The sequence below is a fragment of the Pelobates fuscus genome, chromosome 6, assembly GCF_036172605.1.
Source record: "Pelobates fuscus isolate aPelFus1 chromosome 6, aPelFus1.pri, whole genome shotgun sequence".
NCBI lineage: Eukaryota > Metazoa > Chordata > Amphibia > Anura > Pelobatidae > Pelobates > Pelobates fuscus.
Window position 1 is genome coordinate 225,710,447 of NC_086322.1, and position 24,447 is coordinate 225,734,893.

The following is a 24,447-nucleotide window of genomic DNA, read 5'->3' on the forward strand; positions in this document are numbered from 1 at the left end:
AAAAAAGCTCTACCTAGGGTATAACAAGGGGTATATTCCCCATCCAATCTGAGCTTGTCTTGTTTAAAGTTGTAAGTGTGTGCATGTTAGGGATCAAACCCCATATAATCAAGTATTTCAAGTCTGTAAACTGCATCTAATCACAATTTAAATTGTGTAATGTAACCTCTCTCCCTCCTCAAAAGCCCATTTCTTTTATTCCTGTCTTTTAACCAGTCTTCCTTGCTTAATACCTTGATTAAAGCCTCCCCTAGCATATAACATTTTCTCCTCTCTCCTATCCTCTCTCCTCACCCACCTTTGTTTCTTGATTTCACATCTGGTAGCCTGTGACTGGAGTGTACAGTTTGCACCTCTTGTGGGTACTTAAAGCTCTCACTCTGCCCTCCCATCATGCCTACCTGAACATGTCTGAGAGTTCATGAAATCACCAGCAAACTATGGCTTTCTGGCCTATCTGTCTTACAGTGGTGGACACCAAGGGGTTTTTCTTGAAGTACAAACAAAAATATTCTCCTTAATAGTTATTTTCCTTTATAATGGGTAATGTACCAGTTACTGGTAGAAAACCCCAGAACAGTTTATAGAGGTTTATATGACCTTGAATAAAATACTTGCGTTTTTGAAGTTGCCATAGAAACCTAAAATGCATTTGCAAGTCTAAAAAAAAAAATAACACATTTTTACCAGTTGGCAAAGTGTTTTTTTTTTCTTTTCTTATAAAATGTCATTTAACTTGGCCACTTCTCTTTACACAGTGTCATTGCTACAAACACCATCCCACTTCACAGCAATAAAATTGGTATTGAATGAAATGTCAGCTGATATGTGGTGCTGCTAGACTTCAATCAGTGATTGGACTTCCTTATTGCTGTAATAACTAGGCTAGGTTGTTCTATTACGGCCAGAGTGATTGCCTAAGGGCTGACCATGAACTAGATTGCTGTGAAGAGGGCACTTACACACTGAATCATCTGATCCTTTATTGAGATGTACAGTATCATAATAAATGATCTTTCACTCACACAGCCCCCATATCGTATGCCCCCATTGCTGTATTGAATAATTCGTAATCCTTTATGAGGGGTAAATATGTTGGAGGAACACTTGTCAGGCCTTCACTGTTAAGTGCTTGGAACAAATCTTTAGAACGATAATATATTTCACTTTTAATGATTTTACTAAAATATGATATCCTCTGGTTAGCAAGGACTGTAAATATGTATACAGGTGCTGGACATGTGTGAACTTAAAGGAATATTCAAAACTTGCTTTTCTTTCAAGGAACACTATAGTGTTAGGAATCCAAAACAGTATTCCTAATGCTATAATCTCGCTCTGTCCTCCAGCGAATAAACTGTTAAAAAAATAAACTTTTTTCACTTACCTAAATTTAGAGTTGAGGTCCTTCGACAAACGATCATGATCTGATTTAAGATCGCCCTGCAGCTGTGATCTGCACTAGCCAGCATGCAGCCCTTTGCAGTCAGTGATTGTGCTGTAGGGGGCTTGCATGGAGGTGTATTTATGGGATTTTCAGACCCTATGGGTCTTGCCCCAGCAATGGGAATCACTCCGGAATTATGCCACCGAGTAATCAAAAAGTGCAACTATGATCATAAAAAAGGGCTGTGTGCAGTGCTTACTTACTGAATGCTGCAAACAGCTCACTGGTCACTCTGGGGGCGCTAATTCTGACACTAGCTGACAGAGGGGAGCCCCGGGTATTGAGTTCCTCAATTACTAGCAGCAAACCGGCCCCTGCTGGCAAAATGGTGCATAACAGAATTATTCCATCATGGGTACTTAAGGGAAGGACATCCATGACGGAATAATTCCATCAATCCTTGTTCTGGGTTTATTAACATACTGGATGCTGTTGCAACTCTAATTGGCAAATAGAGCAGGAAATAAGAAATTCTAGATCAAACACAGTGTGTTATAAGAAAAGCTAAAGTTTTTTAGCTCTTTTTCAGGAACTATGTAGGTAAGCTGTGTGAGAGCTACATAAACAAAGTGATTGAACTCCTGAATGGCAAAGAATTGAGCAGTGAACTGCATGAACAGATCAGATCTATACACCAAAACTGCTTAATTAAGCAAAAGTTGTTTCGGTGCTTAGTGTTCTTTTCATATGCTGTAACATTTACAGATGTTAAGGAGACGGAAACTACCAATATCACTCTTTTTATCATAAAGCATGATTTTCATATACTGTTGCTGTTCTGTTGCATTTGTTGGATATTGATTATTTACTAATTACACCTACTAATGTTTTTACAATAATAGATATGGATACCAAGAAAATTAGCGTGTGGATGTTCCTTCCTCTTGTAATGTCTGTTTTCACAACAGTTGGGCTATGGATAGTGTAAGTATGTCAATACCTTCTGTATGAGATTATTAAAACCATAAAACAATAATTAAGTAACCATTATTTATATGCTTCAAATCATCCTAATTTTTATGACTGTGTTTGTAGTAACTTTTGCCCTAAAGACACAAAGCAGACAATGCATATTGCACATTACCTATATATTGCCTTTTGTTTAAAACTGACCATTTGCGTAGGACTGTATTAATGTCAAAATGAAGATACCCTAACACGCAAACCGCAGAGTAAACCGCAGAGTAGATAGTAGCATGCATAGCAGGATTTAAAATATATAGCTAAGAGAGACAGTGTGTATGCAAAGTAGGCATAAACAGAGTCCATGAGAATTCAGATATACATAGAAGCAAGAAACAGGCCAAAGTGGAGGGGTCCAGAAGTCAGAATAATCAAATAACCAAGCTTAAACAAAACTAGAACCAATAAGCAATAGCTAGGGCCATAGTCTTGTATAATCCAAAACATTATTGGATTGTGTGATAATTGTGCTAGAACAATAACAACCAACCAATGACCAATGCAGAGCCAGTCCTGGGAGGGTGCGGCCCGATCCGGTGCTCTGTAGATAGGCGGGGTGTACAGCGCTAGGTCCTGCTCCCGCATTCAGATTCCACCCCATTAGGACATGCTCCTCTGCCAAAAGTCACCCATCATGTGGGGGCAGGGTCTAACAAGAAAGGTCGGGACGTACCTGCGAGAGGTGAAGCCTATAGGTGCTCCCCTAGGATTGGCATTAAACTAATGCCTTCACAATGATGCTGTCTGTTGCCAAACTGAGTCTGGCTTTTATAGAGGTTAGATTGCCTACCTAAGGGTGACTAGGTGCTATGCCTGTCTTCACTACAGCCTTAAGAGAGCACTCAGTGCCCGAGTTAAGCCCAGCAGTGCGGGATTGGCTTACTAGCTCGAACAATCAACTGATGCTTTCCTTCAAATTCAGTGCTTAGCTAAGGAGAGCTAATGGAAAATCCTACTCTTGCAGGGAGCAGAGTGTGGTAGATCCCAGGTAATTAGTCAAACTGATCTAAATTGGTTTTACTATTTACAACACACACTACAGTGTACTGTAGTGGTTATGGTGAGTTGAGTATACTTTTAACATAAATTAAGGATCTCTTTGCAATGCACATAAGAAAACAACAACTTTTAAACAAAGGCCCTCTTATTTCCATTTCTACTACAGTACTGCAGTTTTGGTGTTTATGACCCATAACCTCACTGTTTACTGTCATATTTTTTATAAAATGAAATACAATTCATAAAGAATGAGATACTGTATTTACTCGGATCTAATGTGCACCTTTTTATAAAATAAAGTTTCCAAAATTTGAATGTGCATAAGATTTGATGGCGCATTACATTGGGGCAAAATTTTAACTTTTCATGCGAATTGCATTCCACTGGCGAATTCACACAGGCAAATTTTGTTCCTGAAAGAGGGCTTAAGAAAGAATAGATTTAACATGTAACACTAAAATTGAAATACCATCAATGTTACTATGGAATATGGCAATAAACATATTTTAATTGTAGCACAATGTTGTATAGTAGTATCTTGTATAAATAAGCATTACATTCGCCAGCAAAACATTTTTCAGCTTCCAGGTTTCAAAAATTGATGTGCACATTAGATTCGATGGCTTATTAGATTCAAATAAATATGGTAATTTACTAACAAGTAATAATGCAAAAGTGGAGTAATTCGTGGTCATCATACTTACTACTGATAATTCAGCAAGATCATTGCATTTGTATCTATAGTGATTGCTTAAAATCTAGCACCTTTTTATGCCTGTTTTGCTTGAATTTACAAATTCATTACATATGTGTGTACTAGGTCCTCATTATTGTCCATAGGAACATATCTATTTTTCCTTGGGTGGTATTAGCATTTTTTAAGACCTTAATGACATTGGTGCATTCTATGCTGTCTTACATAAAGTGGGCTTTAATCATGGGCGTAGGAACCGGGGGGGATAGAGGGGACGCATCCCCCCCAGCAAATCATGCGGGGGGGACAGGTAATGGGGAAATCCCCCCCAGCTCCGCCGGCCCCCCTTTTGCTGCAGCCGCCCGAGCGCTCTGCAGAGAGCCTCAGGCGGCTGCGCACCGCCCGGGCGCAGCCAGAGGAGAGGGGCTGACAGGAGGGAAGCGCTCAGCCTCCCTCCTGTCACTCCCTCAATGTAGCGTGGCCGAGCCCTGTATAGTCCGCCGGTACAGGGAGAATCTGTCTCCTGTACCCGGCCGGACTAACAGGAAGTGAACACTGAGTGTGCCCTTCCTGTTAGTCCGCCGGATACAGGAAACAAAAGCTCCCTGTACCTGCGGACAGTACACAGCTCGGCCACGCTACAACACAGGTAGGGGAGGGGGGAAGAAAGAAACAAGGAGGGGGGGATAAAGAAACAGGGAGGGAGGGGCGGAAATAGAGAAACGGGGAGGGAGGGGGAGAAACAGGGAGGGGGGAGAAAGAAACAGGGAGGGAGGGGGGGAGAAAGAAACAGGGAGAGGGGGGGGGAGAAAGAAACAGGGAGAGGGGGGGGGGAGAAAGAAACAGGGAGAGGGGGGGGGGAGAAAGAAACAGGGAGAGGGGGGGGGAGAAAGAAACAGGGAGAGGGGGGGGGAGAAAGAAACAGGGAGAGGGGGGGGGAGAAAGAAACAGGGAGAGGGGGGGGGGGAGAAAGAAACAGGGAGGGGGGGGGGAGAAAGAAACAGGGAGAGGGGGGGGGAGAAAGAAACAGGGAGAGGGGGGGGGAGAAAGAAACAGGGAGAGGGGGGGGGAGAAAGAAACAGGGAGAGGGGGGGGGAGAAAGAAACAGGGAGAGGGGGGGGGAGAAAGAAACAGGGAGAGGGGGGGGGAGAAAGAAACAGGGAGAGGGGGGGGGAGAAAGAAACAGGGAGAGGGGGGGGGGAGAAAGAAACAGGGAGAGGGGGGGGGGAGAAAGAAACAGGGAGAGGGGGGGGGAGAAAAACAGGGAGAGGGGGGGGGGAGAAAGAAACAGGGAGAGGGGGGGGGGAGAAAGAAACAGGGAGAGGGGGGGGGGAGAAAGAAACAGGGAGAGGGGGGGGGGAGAAAGAAACAGGGAGAGGGGGGGGGGAGAAAGAAACAGGGAGAGGGGGGGGGGAGAAAGAAACAGGGAGAGGGGGGGGGGAGAAAGAAACAGGGAGAGGGGGGGGGAGATTGACATCCATCACACACACAGAAACACACAATGCATTCCTTACACACACTCAATGCACCCCTTACAGACGCACACACTGCATCCCGTACATACACAGAATCACACAATGCATTCCTTACACACATATCAGGACATCCCCTACACACTCCACCCCTTGTGAACAAACTCATTGGTGGAACGTGAAGGTGGACCCTGGGACCCAGACCTTGAGCTGTGTAAAGGGCCCCCAAAAAATGGAGCTGATTCCCGTTCTCACAGAACATTGATTTTTGGGACCACAGTTACAAACAGCCTCCAGAGAGCCTGTTCTACACCAGACCAGTGGAGCCAGACTGCAGCTAGAGCCCATCATCATCCTCATCTGGTTGTAAGTAGGCAATCTAGCATATTATTCGTGGCTCTAATCTCTAATTTACCTCACATTAAAGAAACACTATAGTCCCCAGAAGCACTGCAGCTTAATGTAGTGGTTCTGGTGTCTATAGCCTGTCCCTGCAGACCTTTTAATGTAAACACGGCGGCACTCCAGCACTGGCGTTAGTTAACATGGCAGAAAAATAATCGGAAATGGTTAGGGGGGCTACTAATAAGGATAGGGGGAGAGGGGTAGGTAGAAAAATAATTGGAAGGGTTTAGGGGGGGGGCTACTAATATGGATGGGAGGAGGGGGGAGGTAGAAAAATTATTGGAAGGGGTTAGGGGAGTACTAATATGAATGGAAGAGGTAGGGTGGGTTATAATATGCATGGAAGGGGTTAGGGGGTACTAATATGCATGGAAGTGGTTAGGGGGGTACTAATATGCATGGAAGGGGTAGGGGGTTAATATGCGTGGAAGGGGTAGGTGGGGTTCTTTTGTGCATGGAAGGGGTATGGGTGGTTCTAATATTCATGGGAAGGGTAGGGGTGGTTCTAATCAGGAGGATCCCGGCGCTGTATACGGGTAAGTAAAACCCCTTCCTTGTAGTGACCCTTTAATGTTATTATTTAATCATTTATATAGCGACTGCAAATTCCGTAGCGCTGTACAATGGGATAAACAACTCCTAGTTTACGGAATAAGAATATACCCGGCGAGTAAAAATGCTATCCCCCCCCAGATTTCTTTGTGTTCCTACGCCCATGGCTTTAATGCCTGATAGTGAAATAGAAGACCCTGCATGTTTGGTGTGTGCAGTATTAAATCCCTGCTCACACCAGGGATCCCTAGGTATCTGGATACCTGGGGATCCCCTCTGTCTGCTAGTGGCGCCAGACTTTTAGATGAGCTGCTTGTAGTACTTGAAGCGTCTCTTAAAATAGGCTTTTAAATGGCTACTTAGAGATTGCGGTATGAGTAGGGTTAAATCACTGCTCGCACCACTAACACCAAGTTTCAATGGATTCCTGGGGCTCCTGGTGTCCGCTGGTGGCCCCAGACTGACTGACTGAGCTCTGTGTAGCAATGGGAGTCATCGCTCCATAGAGCCTTTTAACCCCATCAGAAAACCACAGCTGAGCGATTGTGCTTGGCCGCATTTTTTTTCGTGATGTATGCAGCTTTGGTAAGATACTCCAGGGTCTGAATAGATTGTCAGGGTCTCCCAGCCTGCCCCAGCTGACTGGGACCAGTGCATTTATAATCGCTTGGGAGCCAGGCAATATGCCACCATCTACTTTGTTAAATACACTAAAACCCATTAACAATATCAGCATTGATATTAGCAGTGGGTTACCTTAGGATTAGGTTTGGGTTAGTGGTAGGGTTAGCTGTTGAGTTAGGGTTAGGTTAAGTGTAGGGTCAGGGTAAGGTAAGAGTTAATGCTGGGTATGGGTTAATGCTGTTCTAGGGTTAAAGCTAGTGTAGGGTTGAGGTTAAAGGGACACTATAGTCACTAGAGCAACTACATCTTAGTGTAGTTGTTCTGTTGAGTATAATCATTATATGCAAGCATTTTTCTGTAAACACTGCCTTTTCTGAGAAAAGGCAGTGTTTACATTGCCCCTTAGACACCTCCAAGTGGCAACTCCTCAGATGGCCACTGGAGGTGCTTCCTGGCTCAGTGATGCACAGTAGGCAGCATCTCCATGGGGATACTGAATTTTCCTCATAGAGATGCATTGATTCAAGGGGGCCCTGCCTCCTTGACGATTTTATCCAATCCAATGCTTTCGCCAGAGGAAAGCATTGGATTGGCTAAAAATCGGCAATTGTGATGATGTCATCAAGTGGGCGGAGCCAGCACCGGCAGACCCGTGCAGCGCTGAAAATAAGGGGAGTTTTAATTATTTTTAAGGTGGGGGCAAGCCAACTAAATAGTGTTTTTTTTACCAAAGGGTCAAGAATACATAGTTGTGTTCCTGACCCTATAGTGTTCCTTTAAGCATAAAGTTAGAATTAGTGTAAGCATTGAATAAGGGATATCGTTAGTATAACATTAGTATGGGGGCTGAGGTTAGCATTAATCAAAAATGAATTAAGATCCTAAACATATTAGGCATTTAACAATCCGGACTAATATATTAATCTATTTTGAGTTATTTTTAATTAGTTCCACTTGATGTGTAAATGATTAGTGAAAATATTAGTTTATTTTTAAAAAATGTTTCCCATTTTTAAAACGTTTTTCACATGTAATGTTGTGTTAAATATACATATATGATGTTAAATTAAAGCCCTTTCTGTGCTTTACAAACTGATATATAATATGCATGGGGCACTTGAAAAAAAACGGTTAAAAGACCACTATAGGCACCCAGACCCCTTCAGCTTAATGAAGTGGTCTGGGTGCCAGGTCCCTCTAGGATTAACCCCCCTTTTTTTTTTTTTTATAAACATAGCAGTTTCAGAGAAACTGCTATGTTTATACTGAGGGTTAATCCAGCCTCCAGAGCCTCTAGTGGCTGTCTCATTAACAGCCGCTAGAGGTGCTTGCGTGATTCTCACTGTGAAAATCACAGTGAGAAGACGGCAGCGTCCATAGGAAAGCATTGTAAATACTTTCCTATGCGACCGGATGAATGCGCGGGCGGTTCCTGCCGCGCATGCGCATTCAGCCGATGACATCGCTAGGAAGAAGGAGAGGAGGAGGAAAGCTCCCCGCCCGGCGCTGGAGAAAGGTAAGTGTTTAACCCCTTCCTCTCTCCAGAGCCCGGCGGGAGGGGGTCCCTGAGGATGGGGGCACCCTCAGGGCACTATAGTGCCAGGAAAACGAGTATGTTTTCCTGGCACTATAGTGGTCCTTTAAATTGTTTTTGTTTTGGATATGAACATGGACAATTGCCTCCTTCCTTAAGGGGTTAAATTAAAAAAGAAATTCTTGCAGTGAACACAGTCTGCTGTTTGCACTCAATTGTGTGTGCATCCATTTACCTGTGTTGCTAGGATGCAGAGCAGCTGTTACATGGCGATGTACTTATTGATTTATTGATGTGTTTTATATAATGCATTTACTCATGTGGCTTAGAGTGACAACAAATATGATTCAAAGGATTTAAACTTCTGTACAATAGGTTCAGTGACTATCTAGATGGGATTATTCATAATGAAACTTTAATGATTTTAAAAAATAAATAATGTAAGATATTATTGCAGTCATTTTTTTCCAAGCCAATGTTATAATATGTACAAGACAAATTAAAAATTGTCACATAGAAATTCATCATAGCTGCAAGGAATTTTGGGCTATATTATGTGTTCATATTTTAAAATGTACAGGAAAAGCCCTGTTTGGACTAGTAATAGTCATTAGCTCCATTTACTCCAAAGTAATATGTGTAGTAAAATTATTGTTTTTAAGGCAGAAATGTCTAAACTACAAATCTAACAAATTTGTTTGTTAGTAATGTTAGTAGTAATTGGGCTGTCAGATTGCTTGTAGAAAAATGATCGACACACACAGTATGGTGAGAAAAATAGAATTAAGGCTGTATGTTTTAGAAAGCAATCTGGATATATATGAACCTTTCCCTAGTTTTTTTTTTGTTAAATAGTTCCAGGTATGAGTGGTTACTGATGTCATTACTATATGAAAAACTAAGAACGCCTCCAGAACTATGCTATCATGGATATTTCAGATCTTGTCAATGCCTTCATTGAAAAATATCATCCCCTGAATATGTCATTTACAGTCTTAACTAAATGAGGAGCCTACCTAAATACAGAAGATCAGACTGCCAAGCAGAACAAAAAAGAGGAAATCCCAAAGGAACTATGGAAACATCCATTAGAAAATAAATATGCAACACCGATAAGGAAAGCTGTAGCTTCATCACAGAGAAAACAACTCCAACAATATACCAAAAGACCTATTCCAAATCATCCACAAAATAGCAATGAAATAATAATTTCAGTATGGTTTTATTTCGCTAAGATTTTTTTGTACGTTATTGGTGTCCAAGCACATAAAAATTGAGCAGGTCTTTTTGTTTTTTTCAAGCCCTGTTATTAGAGAAGTGCCTCCACCAGTATTTATACAAGTCAAAAAACCTAACAAGTCGAAGTGCCCCAATCAACATTAATCATCTAATAGAAGAAAGGGAAAAAGAAAAGATGGATAAAACAATAATTATTTTATACCAGGTTATTTATTCTACATACCCAAAACCTGTAGTGAACAATCAGTCATGATACAGGTCACTGCAATTATCATGAGAACAATGGAAAAAACTATAAGATCATCAACCTAAGATCCATTTCATTCAACCCAAATCCATGGGCAGCCACATTAATGATAATTAAATATCGAACCATCATTCTACCCATTCACACAGTCACTCAAGCTTTTCTAACTTTGGGCTCAATACCAAGACCGTTTTCAAGACGGTCTTGGTGCTTCAACACAGCCACTACTCGTACTCCAACTCCTGCTACTACTCCAATAATGAATATACTATTCAAATGAAAGATTATCCTAGGAATTTATAGCCACTGAGCCCTTGAGTCTGCCGTAGTCAAGATATGGAATGATATTCTTAAACTTCAAGATGAAGGCAAAGAAGTGGCATTGATTCTACACAACCTCTCAGAAGTCAACACATTAAATCACAAGATATTTATGCTGCACCGTGTTCAAACCACAAGCTGTAGAGATCAAGCTGTAGCTAAATAACACAGAAAATGAGCAAACAGAATAGGTGTCCATAAGTAGGTGATCTGGCTTGATGAATTCATCCTACCTGCTACTGATGAGCCCTTCAGCGATGTGTGCCCCTGGGACCCAGCCATGCACTTTTAGCTTTTAGCAACATAATGTAGCTATATAGCTACTCATATTCTGGAACATCTGATAAATAGGATACAAAAATGAAATCACACTGTATTTATGAATGGTTTGACTTATAAACTGGGAGTCGAAAGTTCCTCTGCAGGAATTTCAATACAATGCTTAGCTTACTGACTGAGAACAATCAGCTGAAACTCTCAGCCAGAGAGCTAACTTCTGCATTGCAGGACTTGGCTTAGAAGAGCCAACAGAAGCATCCAAGAAGGAAATTCTGGCTCTCAGAGCGGCTGGGAGCAAAACCTTGCAGACCCCAAGTAAGAAGGCAAGCCATTCTAAAACAGTTTGACTACTTACACTCGAGAGGACCAGGGCACTGATGGCACCATAGTGTGCTGTAGTGGTTAAGGTGAGTAAAGTTTTCTTTTTGTTGATCAATTAGTAATTCTTTTTAGTATTTGTTGTATTTTGGTTTGTTTTTCACATTTTTCTTAGGTTTAATATTTATGGAGTTACATTTAAACTAGAAATGCACATTACGTATTAAAAAAAAAGTGTGTAGGAGGTATATAAAAATATTTGTTTTAATGTTATGCAGATGATACAATTCTGATCTTTTATTTTAAACAGATACTTTATTGCAATCGAAGATGGAAAGATTTTCCCTCTAACATTTAACAGGTAAACACCTTCGGTTAAATCATGCCCAAAAATCGTTTATTTCCAACCTTGATCCTCCAGTCATTGTTTACATAATTCTCTTCCAGCCAACAGCTGGTACAGTTTGATACCTGTTATGTAGATGCATTTTGACTTTTAGCTTTGACTTTTTTATTTTTCTAGAAGACCTGATTTAAGACGGCCGCCATATATAAGGTAAACCTTCATAATAAATAATAGAATTTTGCTAGGATAATATGAGTGATGCCTTATATGTGATAACCCTGTGTGTGTTTTTATATAGCGTTGCAGGTGATTCGCCTCCAGCAAGCTGTGTATTCAGTCAAGTGATGAATATGGCAGCTTTTCTAGGTAGGATATTTTTCATTCTCTCTTTTTTTTATTTTTTTTATTTTGTATTAATTTATGTCATAACATATTTGACCAGCTTTTGCTCAGACTTATCAGTAATTTCCTGGTCCCAGAGAACACAACTACAGAACCAGCAACTTGTGTTGGATTTACTTTTTTTTTCTTCCCCTTCTAACAGTTTCCAAGTGTTCCGTTAACAATAACGTGTAAATTTTAGGAATTATGGTTTTTTTCTCATTCATCATGTCCAAGTGCGTCAAACAGGGGGTCAACTCCATTTTAGGTGCTCCTTTAAACAAGAAAATCATCACAATCTCCCCCTTGATTTTATATCTATCTATCAGTTCACAAGGCTTGACATGAGGTATTTGTGCTGATATGCTGTGTTTGGTTTTCACCAAACGTGGCAATGTGCGTTATGGCCAAACATCACCACTTTGGTCTCATATGTCCAAATGACATTGTTCCAGAAGTCTGAAGGTTTGTTCAAATGCAACTTTGCATACTTAAGTCGTGCTGCCATGTTCGTTTTAGAACGAAGAGGTTTTCTCCTGGCAACCCTTCCAAGCAAACCATACTTGATCAGTTTTTTTTTCTAATTGTGCTGTCGTGAACTTTAACATTTAACATGCTACCTGAGGTCTGTAGAGCATGAGATGTAATGCTTTGTTTTCTTTCAATTTCTCTGACCATTGCATGGTCTGACGTTGGGGTGAATTTTCTGGGATGTCGACTCCTGGGAAGATTGTCAGCTGTCTTGAATGTTTTCCAATTTTGAATAATCTTTCTCACTGTAGAATGATGGACTTTGAATTGTTTGGAAATGCTCTCATAATCCTTCCCAGTTTGATGGGCACCAACGATTGCTTCTCTAAGATAATTGCTCATGTCTTTCCTCACTGGCATTGTGTTAATACACACTTGAATTCTCCAGACCATCAAACGGTTAGAGGTGGTCACGTTTGCTGATGATAAAATAATCAAGGGTATTTGATTAGCAGCATCTGTCTACTACTTAGCCTCAGTCCTGTGAAAGCCGTAAGTGTGTACTTGGTTTTTAATACATTGCTTCTCCATTTTGGCTTTATTTTTGTTAAAGAAATCATGACCCTGTGTAATACGTCATGTGTTGTTCATCTGAAGTTGTATTTACCTAATTTTAAGACCTGCTGAGTAGTGATGTACCGAACTGTTCGCTGGCGAATAGTTCCTGGCGAACATAGCGTGTTCGCGTTCGCCACGGCGGGCGAACACATGCGCGGTTCGATCGGTCCCCTATTTGTCATAATTGACTAAACTTTGACCCTGTGCCTCACAGTCAGCAGACATATTCCAGCCAATCAGCAGCATACCCTCCCTTCCAGACCCTCCCACCTCCTGTACAGCATCCATTTTAGATTCATTCTGAAGCTGCATTCTTAGATAGAGGAGGGAAAGTGTAGCTGCTGCTCATTTGATAGGGAAATGTAAAGCTAGGCTAGTGTATTCAGTGTCCACTACAGTCCTGAAGGACTCATCTGATCTCTGCTGTAAGGACAGCACCCCAAAAAGCCCTTTTTCGAGCTAGAACATCAGTCTGCTTTTTTTTGTGTGTAATCTAATTGCAGTTGCCTGCCTGCCTGCCAGCTTCTGTGTCTGGCTCACAGTGGATACTGTGCCCACTTGCCCAGTGCCACCACTAATATCTGGTGTCACAATAGCTTGCATTTAAAAACCAAAAAAATGTTTTCACTGTAATAGATTGAATAGCAGTTAGTTGTCTGCAAGCGTCTGTGTGTCAGGCCAACAGCGTGTACTCTGCCAGTGCACAGTGCCACTCATATCTGGTGGCACAATAGCGTGCATTTAAAAACCCCAAAACATTTTTTTCACTGTAATAGATTGAACAGCAGTTAGTTGTCTGCAAGCGTCTGTGTGTCAGGCCAACAGCATGTACTCTGCCAACCTCTGCCAGTGCACAGTGCCACTCACATCTGGTGTCACAATAGCGTGCATTTAAAACCCAAAAACTTTTTTCACTGTTATAAACTGAATAGCAGTTACTTGTCTTCAAGCGGGTGTGTCAGGCCTACAGCGTGTACTCTGCCAACCTCTGCAAGTGTACATTGCCACTCATATCTGGTGTCACAATAGCTTGCATTTAAAACCAAAAAACTTTATTCACTGTTATAGATTGAATAGCAGTTACTTGTCTGCAAGCAGGTGTCAGGCCTACAGCGTGTACTCTACCAACCTCTGCAAGTGCATATTGCCACTCATATCTGGTGTCACAATAGCGTGCATTTAAAACCCAAAAACATTTTTCACTGTTATAGATTGAATAGCAGTTGCTTGTCTGCAAGCGGGTGTCAGGCCTACAGCGTGTACTCTGCCAACCTCTGCAAGTGCACATTGCCACTCATATCTGGTGTCACAATAGCGTGCATTTAAAACCCAAAAACTTTTTTCACTGTTATAGATTGAATAGCAGTTAGCTGTCTTCAAACGGGTGTGTCAGGCCTACAGCGTGTACTCTGCCAACCTCTGAAAGTGCACATTGCCACTCATATCTGGTGTCACAATAGCATGCATTTAAAACCCAAAAACTTTTTTCACTGTTATAGATTGAATAGCAGTTAGTTGTCTTCAAGCGGGTGTGTCAGGCCTACAGCGTGTACTCGGCCAACCTCTGCAAGTGCACATTGCCACTCATATCTGGTGTCACAATAGCATGCATTTAAAACCCAAAAACGTTTTTCACTGTTATAGATTGAATAGCAGTTAATTGTCTTCAAGTGGGTGTGTCAGGCATACAGCGTGTACTCTGCCAACCTCTGCCAGTGCACATTGCCACTCATATCTGGTCTCACAGTAGCTTGAGCGCATAGTACCACTAATCCAAAATAAAATGACAGGCAGAGGCAGGCCACTCCGCAGGGGCCGTCGTGGTCGTGTTGCTGTGATTCCCTTTTGCCCTAGAATAATGCCCAATTTTCAGAGGCCACGTACCCTGAACTTGAAAAGTTCTGAGGACATAGTTGACTGGCTAACACAGGACACCCAATCTTCTACAGCTTCCGCTCGGAACCTTGACGCACCATCCTCCTCCAGCTTAGCTTCGGGCACCTCTCAAGATACCACTCATCCTCCTGCCGCCACCACCAACACTAGCACCACAGCCGCTTCACTTTATCTGTCAGAGGAGTTATTTACACATCCGTTTGAAGAAATGAGTGATGCGCAACCATTATTGCCAGAGGATGTAGATAACAGGGATATGTCTCAGTCAGGCAGCATTACACACATGGACATACGGTGTGATGATTATGATGATGTACCCGCTGTTGCTTCCTTTGCTGAGTTGTCAGATACAAGTGAAGCGGTTGATGATGACGATGCGTCCATGGATGTCACGTGGGTGCCCGCTCGACAAGAAGAAGAACAGGGTGAAAGTTCAGATGGGGAGACAGAGAGGAGGAGGAGACGAGTTGGAAGCAGGGGGAGGTCGTCGCAAGGAGCTAGTGGCACAGTCAGACAGCATGCATCGGCACCTGGGGTCAGCCCGACAGCACGCCAATCAACGCATGCTGTGTCCACCACCAGAATGCCGTCAATACAGAGCTCAGCAGTGTGGCATTTCTTTTGTGTGTCTGCCTGTAACAACAGCGATGCCATTTGCAACCTGTGCCAAAAGAAACTGAGTCATGGGAAGTCCAACACCCACCTAGGTACAACTGCTTTGCGTAGGCACATGATAGCACATCACAAACGCCTATGGGATCAACACATGAGTACAAGCAGCACACAAACTCAAAGCCGCCATCCTCCTCCTGGTCCAGAATCTTCAGCCACGTCAACCACTGCTGTCCTCCTTGCCCCCTCTCAACCATCCGCCACTCCGTCTCTCGCCTTAAGCAGTTCCCGCTCATCTGCCCACAGTCAGGTGTCTGTCAAGGACATGTTTGAGCGTAAGAAGCCAATGTCAGAAAGTCACCCCCTTGCTCAGCGTCTGACAGCTGGCTTGTCCGAACTATTAGCCCGCCAGCTTTTACCATACAAGCTGGTGGAGTCTGAGGTGTTCAAAAAATTTGTGGCTATTGGGACACCGCAATGGAAGGTACCCGGACAAAATTTATTTTCACAAAAGGCAATCCCCAACCTGTACTCGATTGTGCAAAAGGAAGTAATGGCATGTCTGGCACGCAGTGTTGGGGCAAGGGTCCATATGACCACTGATACCTGGTCTGCAAAGCATGGTCAGGGCAGGTATATCACCTACACTGCGCATTGGGTAAACCTGCTGACGGCTGCCAAGCATGGAATGCGTGGCTCTGCAGAGAAGTTGGTGACACCGCCATGACTTGCAGGCAGGCCTGCCGCCACCTCCTCTACTCCTCCTACTCCATCCTCTTCCATAACCTCCTCGGCTGAGTCCTCTTCTGCTGCTGCGTCTTGCTCCACATCAACAGCAGCCCCCCAGCTCCCCAGGTACTATTCCACATCCCGGATACGGCAGTGTCACGCCGTCTTGGGTTTGGCTTGCTTGAAAGCAGAGTCACACCGGACAAGCACTCCTGTCCGCCCTGAACGCACAGGTGGAAAAGTGGCTGACTCCGCAGCAACTGGATATCGGCAAAGTGGTTTGTGACAATGGAACAAATTTGTTGGCGGCATTGAAGTTGGGCAAGTTGACACATGTGCCCTGCATGGCACATGTGTGTAATCTGATCGTACAACGCTTTGTGCATAAGTACCCAGGCTTACAGGACGTCCTGAAGCATGCCCGGAAGGTGTGTGGCCATTTCAGGCGTTCCTACACGGCCATGGCGCACTTTGCAGATATCCAGCGGCGAAATAACATGCCAGTGAGGCGCTTGATAGCCCGACACGTTGGAATTCAACTCTCCTAATGTTCGACCGCCTGCTCCAACAAGAAAAAGCCGTTAATGAATATTTGTATGACCGGGGTGCTAGGACAGCCTCTGGGGAGCTGGGAATTTTTTTGCCACGTTACTGGACGCTCATGCACAATGCCTGTAGGCTCATGCGTCATTTTGAGGAGGTGACAAACCTAGTCAGTCGCAACGAAGGCACCATCAGCGACATCATACCATTTGTTTTCTTCCTGGAGCGTGCCCTGCGAAGAGTGCTGGATCAGGCCGTAGATGAGCGTGAAGTGGAAGAGGAAGAGTTGTGGTCACCATCACCACCAGAAACAGCCTTATCAGCATCGCTTGCTGGACCTGCGGCAACGCTGGAAGAGGATTGTGAGGAAGAGGAGTCAGAGGAGGAATGTGGCTTTGAGGAGGAGGAGGAAGACCAACCACAACAGGCATCCCAGGGTGCTCGTTGTCACCTATCTGGTACCCGTGGTGTTGTACGTGGCTGGGGGGGAAGAACATACCTTCATTGAGATCACTGAGGAGGAACGGGAAATGAGTAGCTCGGCATCCAACCTTGTGCAAATGGGGTCTTTCATGCTGTCGTGCCTGTTGAGGGACCATCGTATAAAAAGGCTGAAGGAGAATGACCTGTACTGGGTGTCCACACTACTAGACCCCCGGTATAAGCAGAAAGTGGCTGAAATGTTGCCAAATTACAACAAGTCGGAAATAATGCAGCATTTGCAAAATATATTAAAAAGTATGCTTTACACAGCGTATAAGGGTGATGTCACAGCACAACGGGAATCTAACAGGGGAAGAGGTGAAAGTCATCCTCCTCCTCCCACGACCACGCCGGCAAGGACAGGACGCTTTAAAGACGTATTGTTGATGGAGGACATGCAGAGCTTTTTAACTCCTACACATCGCCACAGCCCTTCGGGATCCACCCTCAGAGAACGACTCGACCGACAGGTAGCAGACTACCTTGCCTTAACTGCAGATATCGACACTCTGAGGAGCGATGAGCCCCTTGACTACTGGGTGTGCAGGCTTGACCTGTGGCCTGAGCTATCCCAATTTGCAAGTCAAAAAAGTCTAGATTACCTCACCTTTATTAAGATGAATGAGGGATGGATCCCGAAGGGACTGACAGTGGGCGATACATTCGACTAAAAAAAGGCCTGATGAGATGAGCTGCCTTGGGCTAAAAATGGTGACCCTATGTAGAAGGAACAGTCCATATTCTGCTCTGTGTCAGTGTGTATCAGGGTCCCTGAGGACAGGTGTCAATCCATATCTGCCAAGTGACCCTATGTAGGGGGAACAGTCCCTATTCTGCTCTGTGTCAGTGTGTATCAGGGTCCCTGAGGACAGGTGTCAATCCATATCTGCCAAGTGACCCTAGTAGGGGGAACAGTCCCTATTCTGCTCTGTGCCAGTGTGTATCAGGGTCCCTGAGGACAGGTGTCAATCCATATCTGCCAAGTGACCCTATGTAGGGGGAACAGTCCCTATTCTGCTCTGTGTCAGTGTGTATCAGGGTCCCTGAGGACAGGTGTCAATCCATATCTGCCAAGTGACCCTATGTAGGGGGAACAGTCCCTATTCTGCTCTGTGTCAGTGTGTATCAGGGTCCCTGAGGACAGGTGTCAATCCATATCTGCCAAGTGACCCTATGTAGGGGGAACAGTCCCTATTCTGCTCTGTCAGTGTGTATCAGGGTCTCTGAGGATAGGTGTCAATCCATATCTGCCAAGTGACCCTATGTAGGGGGAACAGTCCCTATTCTGCTCTGTGTCAGTGTGTATCAGGGTCCATGAGGACAGGTGTCAACCCATATCTGCCAAGTGACCCTATGTAGGGGGAACAGTCCCTATTCTGCTCTGTGTCAGTGTGTATCAGGGTCCCTGAGGACAGGTGTCAATCCATATCTGCCAAGTGACCCTAGTAGGGGGAACAGTCCCTATTCTGCTCTGTGCCAGTGTGTATCAGGGTCCCTGAGGACAGGTGTCAATCCATATCTGCCAAGTGACCCTATGTAGGGGGAACAGTCCCTATTCTGCTCTGTGTCAGTGTGTATCAGGGTCCCTGAGGACAGGTGTCAATCCATATCTGCCAAGTGACCCTATGTAGGGGGAACAGTCCCTATTCTGCTCTGTGTCAGTGTGTATCAGGGTCCCTGAGGACAGGTGTCAATCCATATCTGCCAAGTGACCCTAGTAGGGGGAACAGTCCCTATTCTGCTCTGTGCCAGTGTGTATCAGGGTCCCTGAGGACAGGTGTCAATCCATATCTGCCAAGTGACCCTATGTAGGGGGAACAGTCCCTATTCTGCTCTGTGTCAGTGTGTATCAGGGTCTCTGAGGACAGGTGTCAATCCATATGTCAAGGTATCAATATGTCATATGTCAGGTGTCAATCCATATCTATTGTGATTTAGGAATGTTAGGTGATTTATGCCCTTTATGGATTAAAACCAGACTCTGCATCAACTGTGTAATTTTCCATGGGAGTTTTGCTATGGATCCCCCTCCGGCATGCCACAGTCCAGGTGTTAGTCCTCTTGAAACAACTTTTCCATCACTATTGTGGCCAGAAAGAGTCTCTGTGGGTTTTAAAATTCGCCTGCCCATTGAAGTCTATGGTGGTTCGCCGGTTCGCGAACGTTTGCGGAAAATTTTATGTTCGCGACATCACTACTGCTGAGGAACAAATGATTGCTGTTATGACATGACATGTAAAACCATAGCATTCAAAGAGCGTGTACTTTCTTTTTCGTGTGTGTGTGTGTGTGTGGGTGTGTGTTAGTACTATTTTAGTCATTGTTTAGTTGGAAACCATAAATACACAAATATCTTTTAAAGTAAAGTATACTTTTTATTTTGCTTCTCTGTTTTTCTTTTACTTTGCAGCAAAACCCATATTACTACATATAGTAATAAACAGCTCAGAAACTGATTATACAAGAAAGCTTTATGACTAATTAGCGAGATAATCTATAACCATAGGACATATGAGTGAAATATGGTAATGAAGTTCTAGGATCACATCAGTTGAAATTTATTTTTAATTAGTTTCTAATTTAAGAACCGCGTCAAATACTAAATGTCTGCATTTCCCAATTAACGTGATAGATAAGCCTCTGCTTAAAGCTATATACTGTATGATATAAATAGCAAGTAATAATTATATGTTAAATTGATGACTTTGGGTCTTCTTTGTAATTTTAAACGAAGAAAGAGCAGTAAATCTCTAAATTAGTAAATGAATCTGTGTTTTACCTGTTTGTGCCTCCGATGGAAAAAAAGGCTTTCCCAGTGTTTAACATGCAATTCATGTGAAGATGCATTAATTTAATTTTGAATTAAAGGTCATATTTTAATTGCTTCAGACCTTATGTACACAGAAAAATAGTATTTTCCTAGCAAAGATTATTTGCCTCTAATAATTCTAAAGCCTTCGCGCCAATTTTAATTCTTTGTCTATTGCTGAACAAAGTATTTACTATAGTCTTCTCAATTGCAAGAAGACCTCTTTGGCACTGGAAATATTATGTTTTGTTTTACATATATTGTTTTCATCTAAAAATATATTGTAATAATATTACAAATTAAGAAAGGGCTAAAGTCAAAGCTAATACATTAGGTGCCCTGTACATTTAAATTATCACCAAAATCATTAAAAGGCATATTTAAATTTCAACACATTTGCCATGTTTATAAAACCGAATCAGTGTTACACTACATTTGAAGGGACACTATAGGCACCCAACCCACTTAAGCTCATTGAAGTGGTCTGGGTACAGTGTCCCTATTGCCTTTAATCCTGCAATGTAAAATAATGCCGTTTTCGAGAAACTGCAATGTTTACATTTCAGCACTAAGACAGCCTCTAGACAGCCACTAAAGGTGCTTCAAGCTTGCTTCGCAACTTTTGGTCGCCTAACTGACGCTGGGCATCTTCATTATCTGCATGAAAACATCCAGCGTCCGTTAAATCTCCATAGGAAAACATTGATTCAATGCTTTCCTATGGGGTGGGCATAATGTGCTCGCAGCCCATGCGCATTAGTCCCCCAGTCCCCCTGTCGGATGATGTCGGAGGAGGTGGAGCAGCAAACCAGCACCGAGGGACAACTGCACTGTGATCTGGTAAGTAAATAAAGGATTTTTGAGGGAGGCAGAGGGAGCTTGTAGTGTCAGGAATACAGGTTTGAATCAGCAATGTACAAAATAACAGTAATGAGGGCTCCCAAGCTGGTAAGTGCAACCAGGGCCAAGTCGCAATAGGGACAGTTGCAATCCTGGTACTCTGCCACTGTAGAAGATGCATCAGCATGGTTCGACAGAGAAGCCTGGCTCCCTGGAGTGATGGGCCCAGTCGCAGCTACGACCCTGGGACAATGGTAGTTCCGCCATTATCATTTATTGATTCAAAGTAGGAATGTATGTGTATGTAATGTTGATGTGTGTAAATACTACCATACAATTTGTGTAGTGCCACAGAGTGTAAAAGGCAGACGTTGCATGTAGTGTAAATGTGTAAGTGCAATGTTCTATGAGTGAGTAGTATAGATGTTTGTAAAATCAGGAGTGAATGTGTATGGAATGTTAATGTGTGAATGTAAGGGCGTATTCATGTTGAATGTTAATGCAGTGGTGTATTTTAGTGAAGGACTTGTGTGTATGAACACAGGGGAGTATTGGTGTTTGTATTAGTGTGGAAAGCCTGTGTATGAATGCAGGGATAGATGTGTATGGATTGTCTATGGGTGAATGTGGTATGTTTGAGCAGTGTATATGCGAATGCAGGAGTGTGTATGTATGTGTGCACCATATAAGCATGTGTCAGTGTGTGTATGTGTGAATGAGAGGTGTATCTAAAATCTGTGTCAGTGTGTAAATGAGATTTGTATTTGAAGCCTGTGTGTGTGAATGAGGAGTGCATTTGAAATATTCTGCAAGTGTTTTTTTTTTTTTGCTTTTACTGCCCAACCTCCTTCTGACTTTCTGTCTCTCTCAATATGTGTGTCTTCCAATTATTTCCCTCTTTTATCTGTCACCCCTTGTCTCCCGTTTCTCTAACACTACTTTCCACCCATCTGACCAGCTTCTGTCCCCCTCACCTTCCGCTCAGCTGTTTCTCTGCTTCACTTCACACTTCTGCTTTCCAACACCCCACTTTTGTCTGTCCCCCACATTCCATCTCACTCAATTCTTTAACCCACTAATTCATTTGTGTTCCCTCATCTACCCCATGTCTCTGCCAAAATTCCATGTGTGCTCCTACCCGGTCTCACCCCTTCATCCCACAAATGCTCCTTTAACCCCTAGCCTGCTTACCTGTACAGCCTGATGTTTTTCCTCCCTCCATCTCCTTAAGCAGCACTGAGGAGTCCAGGATCTTCTTCTCACCATTCATCCATGCTGTAAGTATGCTCCGTGTGAGAGGGGATAAGGGGATGTAATGTTACTTCCTGTCCCACCTTCCATCCTCACACAGAGCACTGCAGGGAGAGAGAGGAGACCTGACAGTGAAAGCAGATATGCTGCCAGGTCTCACACTGAATGGGTGGATTTATTTACAGTGTGATGGGTTGCAAGGGCCCTTCGAGTCATCATGGGACAGCTGCAACCTTCTTACTGGACTTTCTATGCAAACCTTCCTTCTGACTGTGGAGATCTCTGATCTCCACAGCAGAAGCATGGCTGTGCTGCCGGGCCCCTGACTGACCCGGGCCCTCGGTCCATGACCGATCTGCCTGAGTGGTCAATCTGCCCCTGGTTTTGTGTATGTATATTGTTATGAGCATATGACCAAGTTGATCTATCGCTGTATACCCTAGTTACTGCCAACCCATTAGGGACATGCGAGACGTACAACTACTTTACGAGGTGAGAATGACGGCACTTAAGAAGGCAGACTAAGTCCCTAACTGCCTCTCATTACATCATCACCATCCTACATTACTAGTAAGCAAGACAACATCAAGTATGAATACACATCCCTAACCAATTGAAGCCCAACCCATCCTACGGACAAGGGAAGCCATACATCTCACACACCCGCAATGCCTAATGGGAGCCGACGCTCTCACAGTTTGTCCATTATAGAAACAAGCGGCTTCTACCCCCACGGCACCAAGAAAATGGTGCCTTGCCAATATGTTTGTAAATGCCCCCTCACCCATTCCTTTCCTATCTTTCTTGTTATATGGTTGAACTTGCAACTCTCTTCTGCTATTCTATCTATTACTCTACCAAGGCCAAGTGGATGGCCTAAGAGTTGATTCCCATTTCGGAGAAGCGAATTATGCTAATGCTTGGACACGTACCTCTGGGAGGCTACTGAACTTCTCTCCATATGCTTGGGAGGAGGGTGGCTCATTCAGGGGGAGTCATCTGGTATGACTTGTCTGGGAAAGATGGCTCCTCTAGTGACGACATACACTACAACCAAGCATTATTGATTTCGCCCACAGAAACCACCATGAAAATAATTTGTCACAATGTTCGAGGACTGAATCTCCCGGTACAAAGACACCACTTATATAAAGACCTTAGGCAACAAAAGGCGTTGTCTGCTGTATGTTGTCTGCTTGCAGGAAACCCACTTTAAAGCTAATGCTCACCCCACACTGCACAACCAAGAATACCATTAACAATTTCACTCCACTTCATCCACGAAATCCAAAGGGGTGTCCATACTGATCAGCAGACCTGTAGCTTTAGACCTGCAAACACAAGACATAGATGAAGAAGAACGTTACATCATACTAGTAGGCATATTAAATACATGATTGTTAACTTTTTTTATGGCTAATGTGGAAAAACAAAATTTCCTTCACAAGATACTACATAAAGTTTCTAAAGATCAACAAGGCATTGTAGTGATATGCAGAGATTTCAATTATATACTGGACACCTATGCGACACCGAACAGACTTAGATCCCACACACTGAAACGACAATGCGGAGCGATCCAAAAATTGCTGGCAACACACGACCTTTATGACGTATAGCGAGTGACCATACCACCTAATCAGAGGGGATGATGGGCCAGATTGGCGAAACATGCGTCAGGGATTCTGACAAGCACACTTCATAGCCACTGTATCACGAGTGAGCTCATGTTTGGCTTGAACGGCGTTTACAGAAATTCACGAATACCTGTCCAAATAAATTGGTGAAAAAAAGGCTTTCATTACAACCTCCAGCTTTCTGTCATTACAACCTCCAGCTTTCTTTCATTATATTGATTCTAGGGATGGGAGGCATTCCTTGTGCATCTATTTAGGAGTAACAGGCATTTTGAGTTCAGGGGTGCCCTCGAAGGCACATAATTAGTATTTACTTTACCTCTCTCTGCTATCACCCATATTGATACAGACATGTATTGGCTACAATGTTTGGCAGCTATGATGAGCTAATACAATGTTGCTCTTTTGTTCCCACTTCATTGCTGGACTTTTTTAGTTGCACTATCTCTAGCAAGACCATTTAGCCTGTATTACTAGCATTTTCTGATATCTTAGTATTCTTCTTGCAGCACTGCACATTATGAAATACTAATTTTTTTCTTTCTAAAAGGGTGGGAGACATCCCCTTATCCCTTTATTTGGAGTTTAGCTTTAGATTTTTTTCTATTCTCCTTATACTGCTGGTCTGCTACAGATGTTTTTTTTATTATCCTGAACTGACAACGCTACAGCCTGTACTACCTTACTCTGTAGTCATTATTCCTATATTTGGGTAGAACTACCAGATTTTCATATAC

General features: G+C 43.3%; 1 protein-coding gene across 2 annotated transcripts in view; it reads left to right on the plus strand.

The window, feature by feature from the left end:
- The window catches only part of TMEM150C (transmembrane protein 150C), a 119,438-nt gene that overhangs the window by 82,958 nt on the left and 12,033 nt on the right, over nt 1-24,447 (plus strand). The window contains exons 2-5 of one of the 2 annotated variants that reach the window (XM_063425357.1): nt 2,290-2,371; nt 11,405-11,455; nt 11,618-11,650; nt 11,739-11,806. In XM_063425357.1, coding sequence (XP_063281427.1) covers nt 2,292-2,371; nt 11,405-11,455; nt 11,618-11,650; nt 11,739-11,806 — 232 coding nt within the window. In that variant the 5' untranslated portion in view covers nt 2,290-2,291. The remainder of the gene's footprint in view (nt 1-2,289; nt 2,372-11,404; nt 11,456-11,617; nt 11,651-11,738; nt 11,807-24,447) is intronic. The other variant, XM_063425358.1, reaches the window with a different exon arrangement.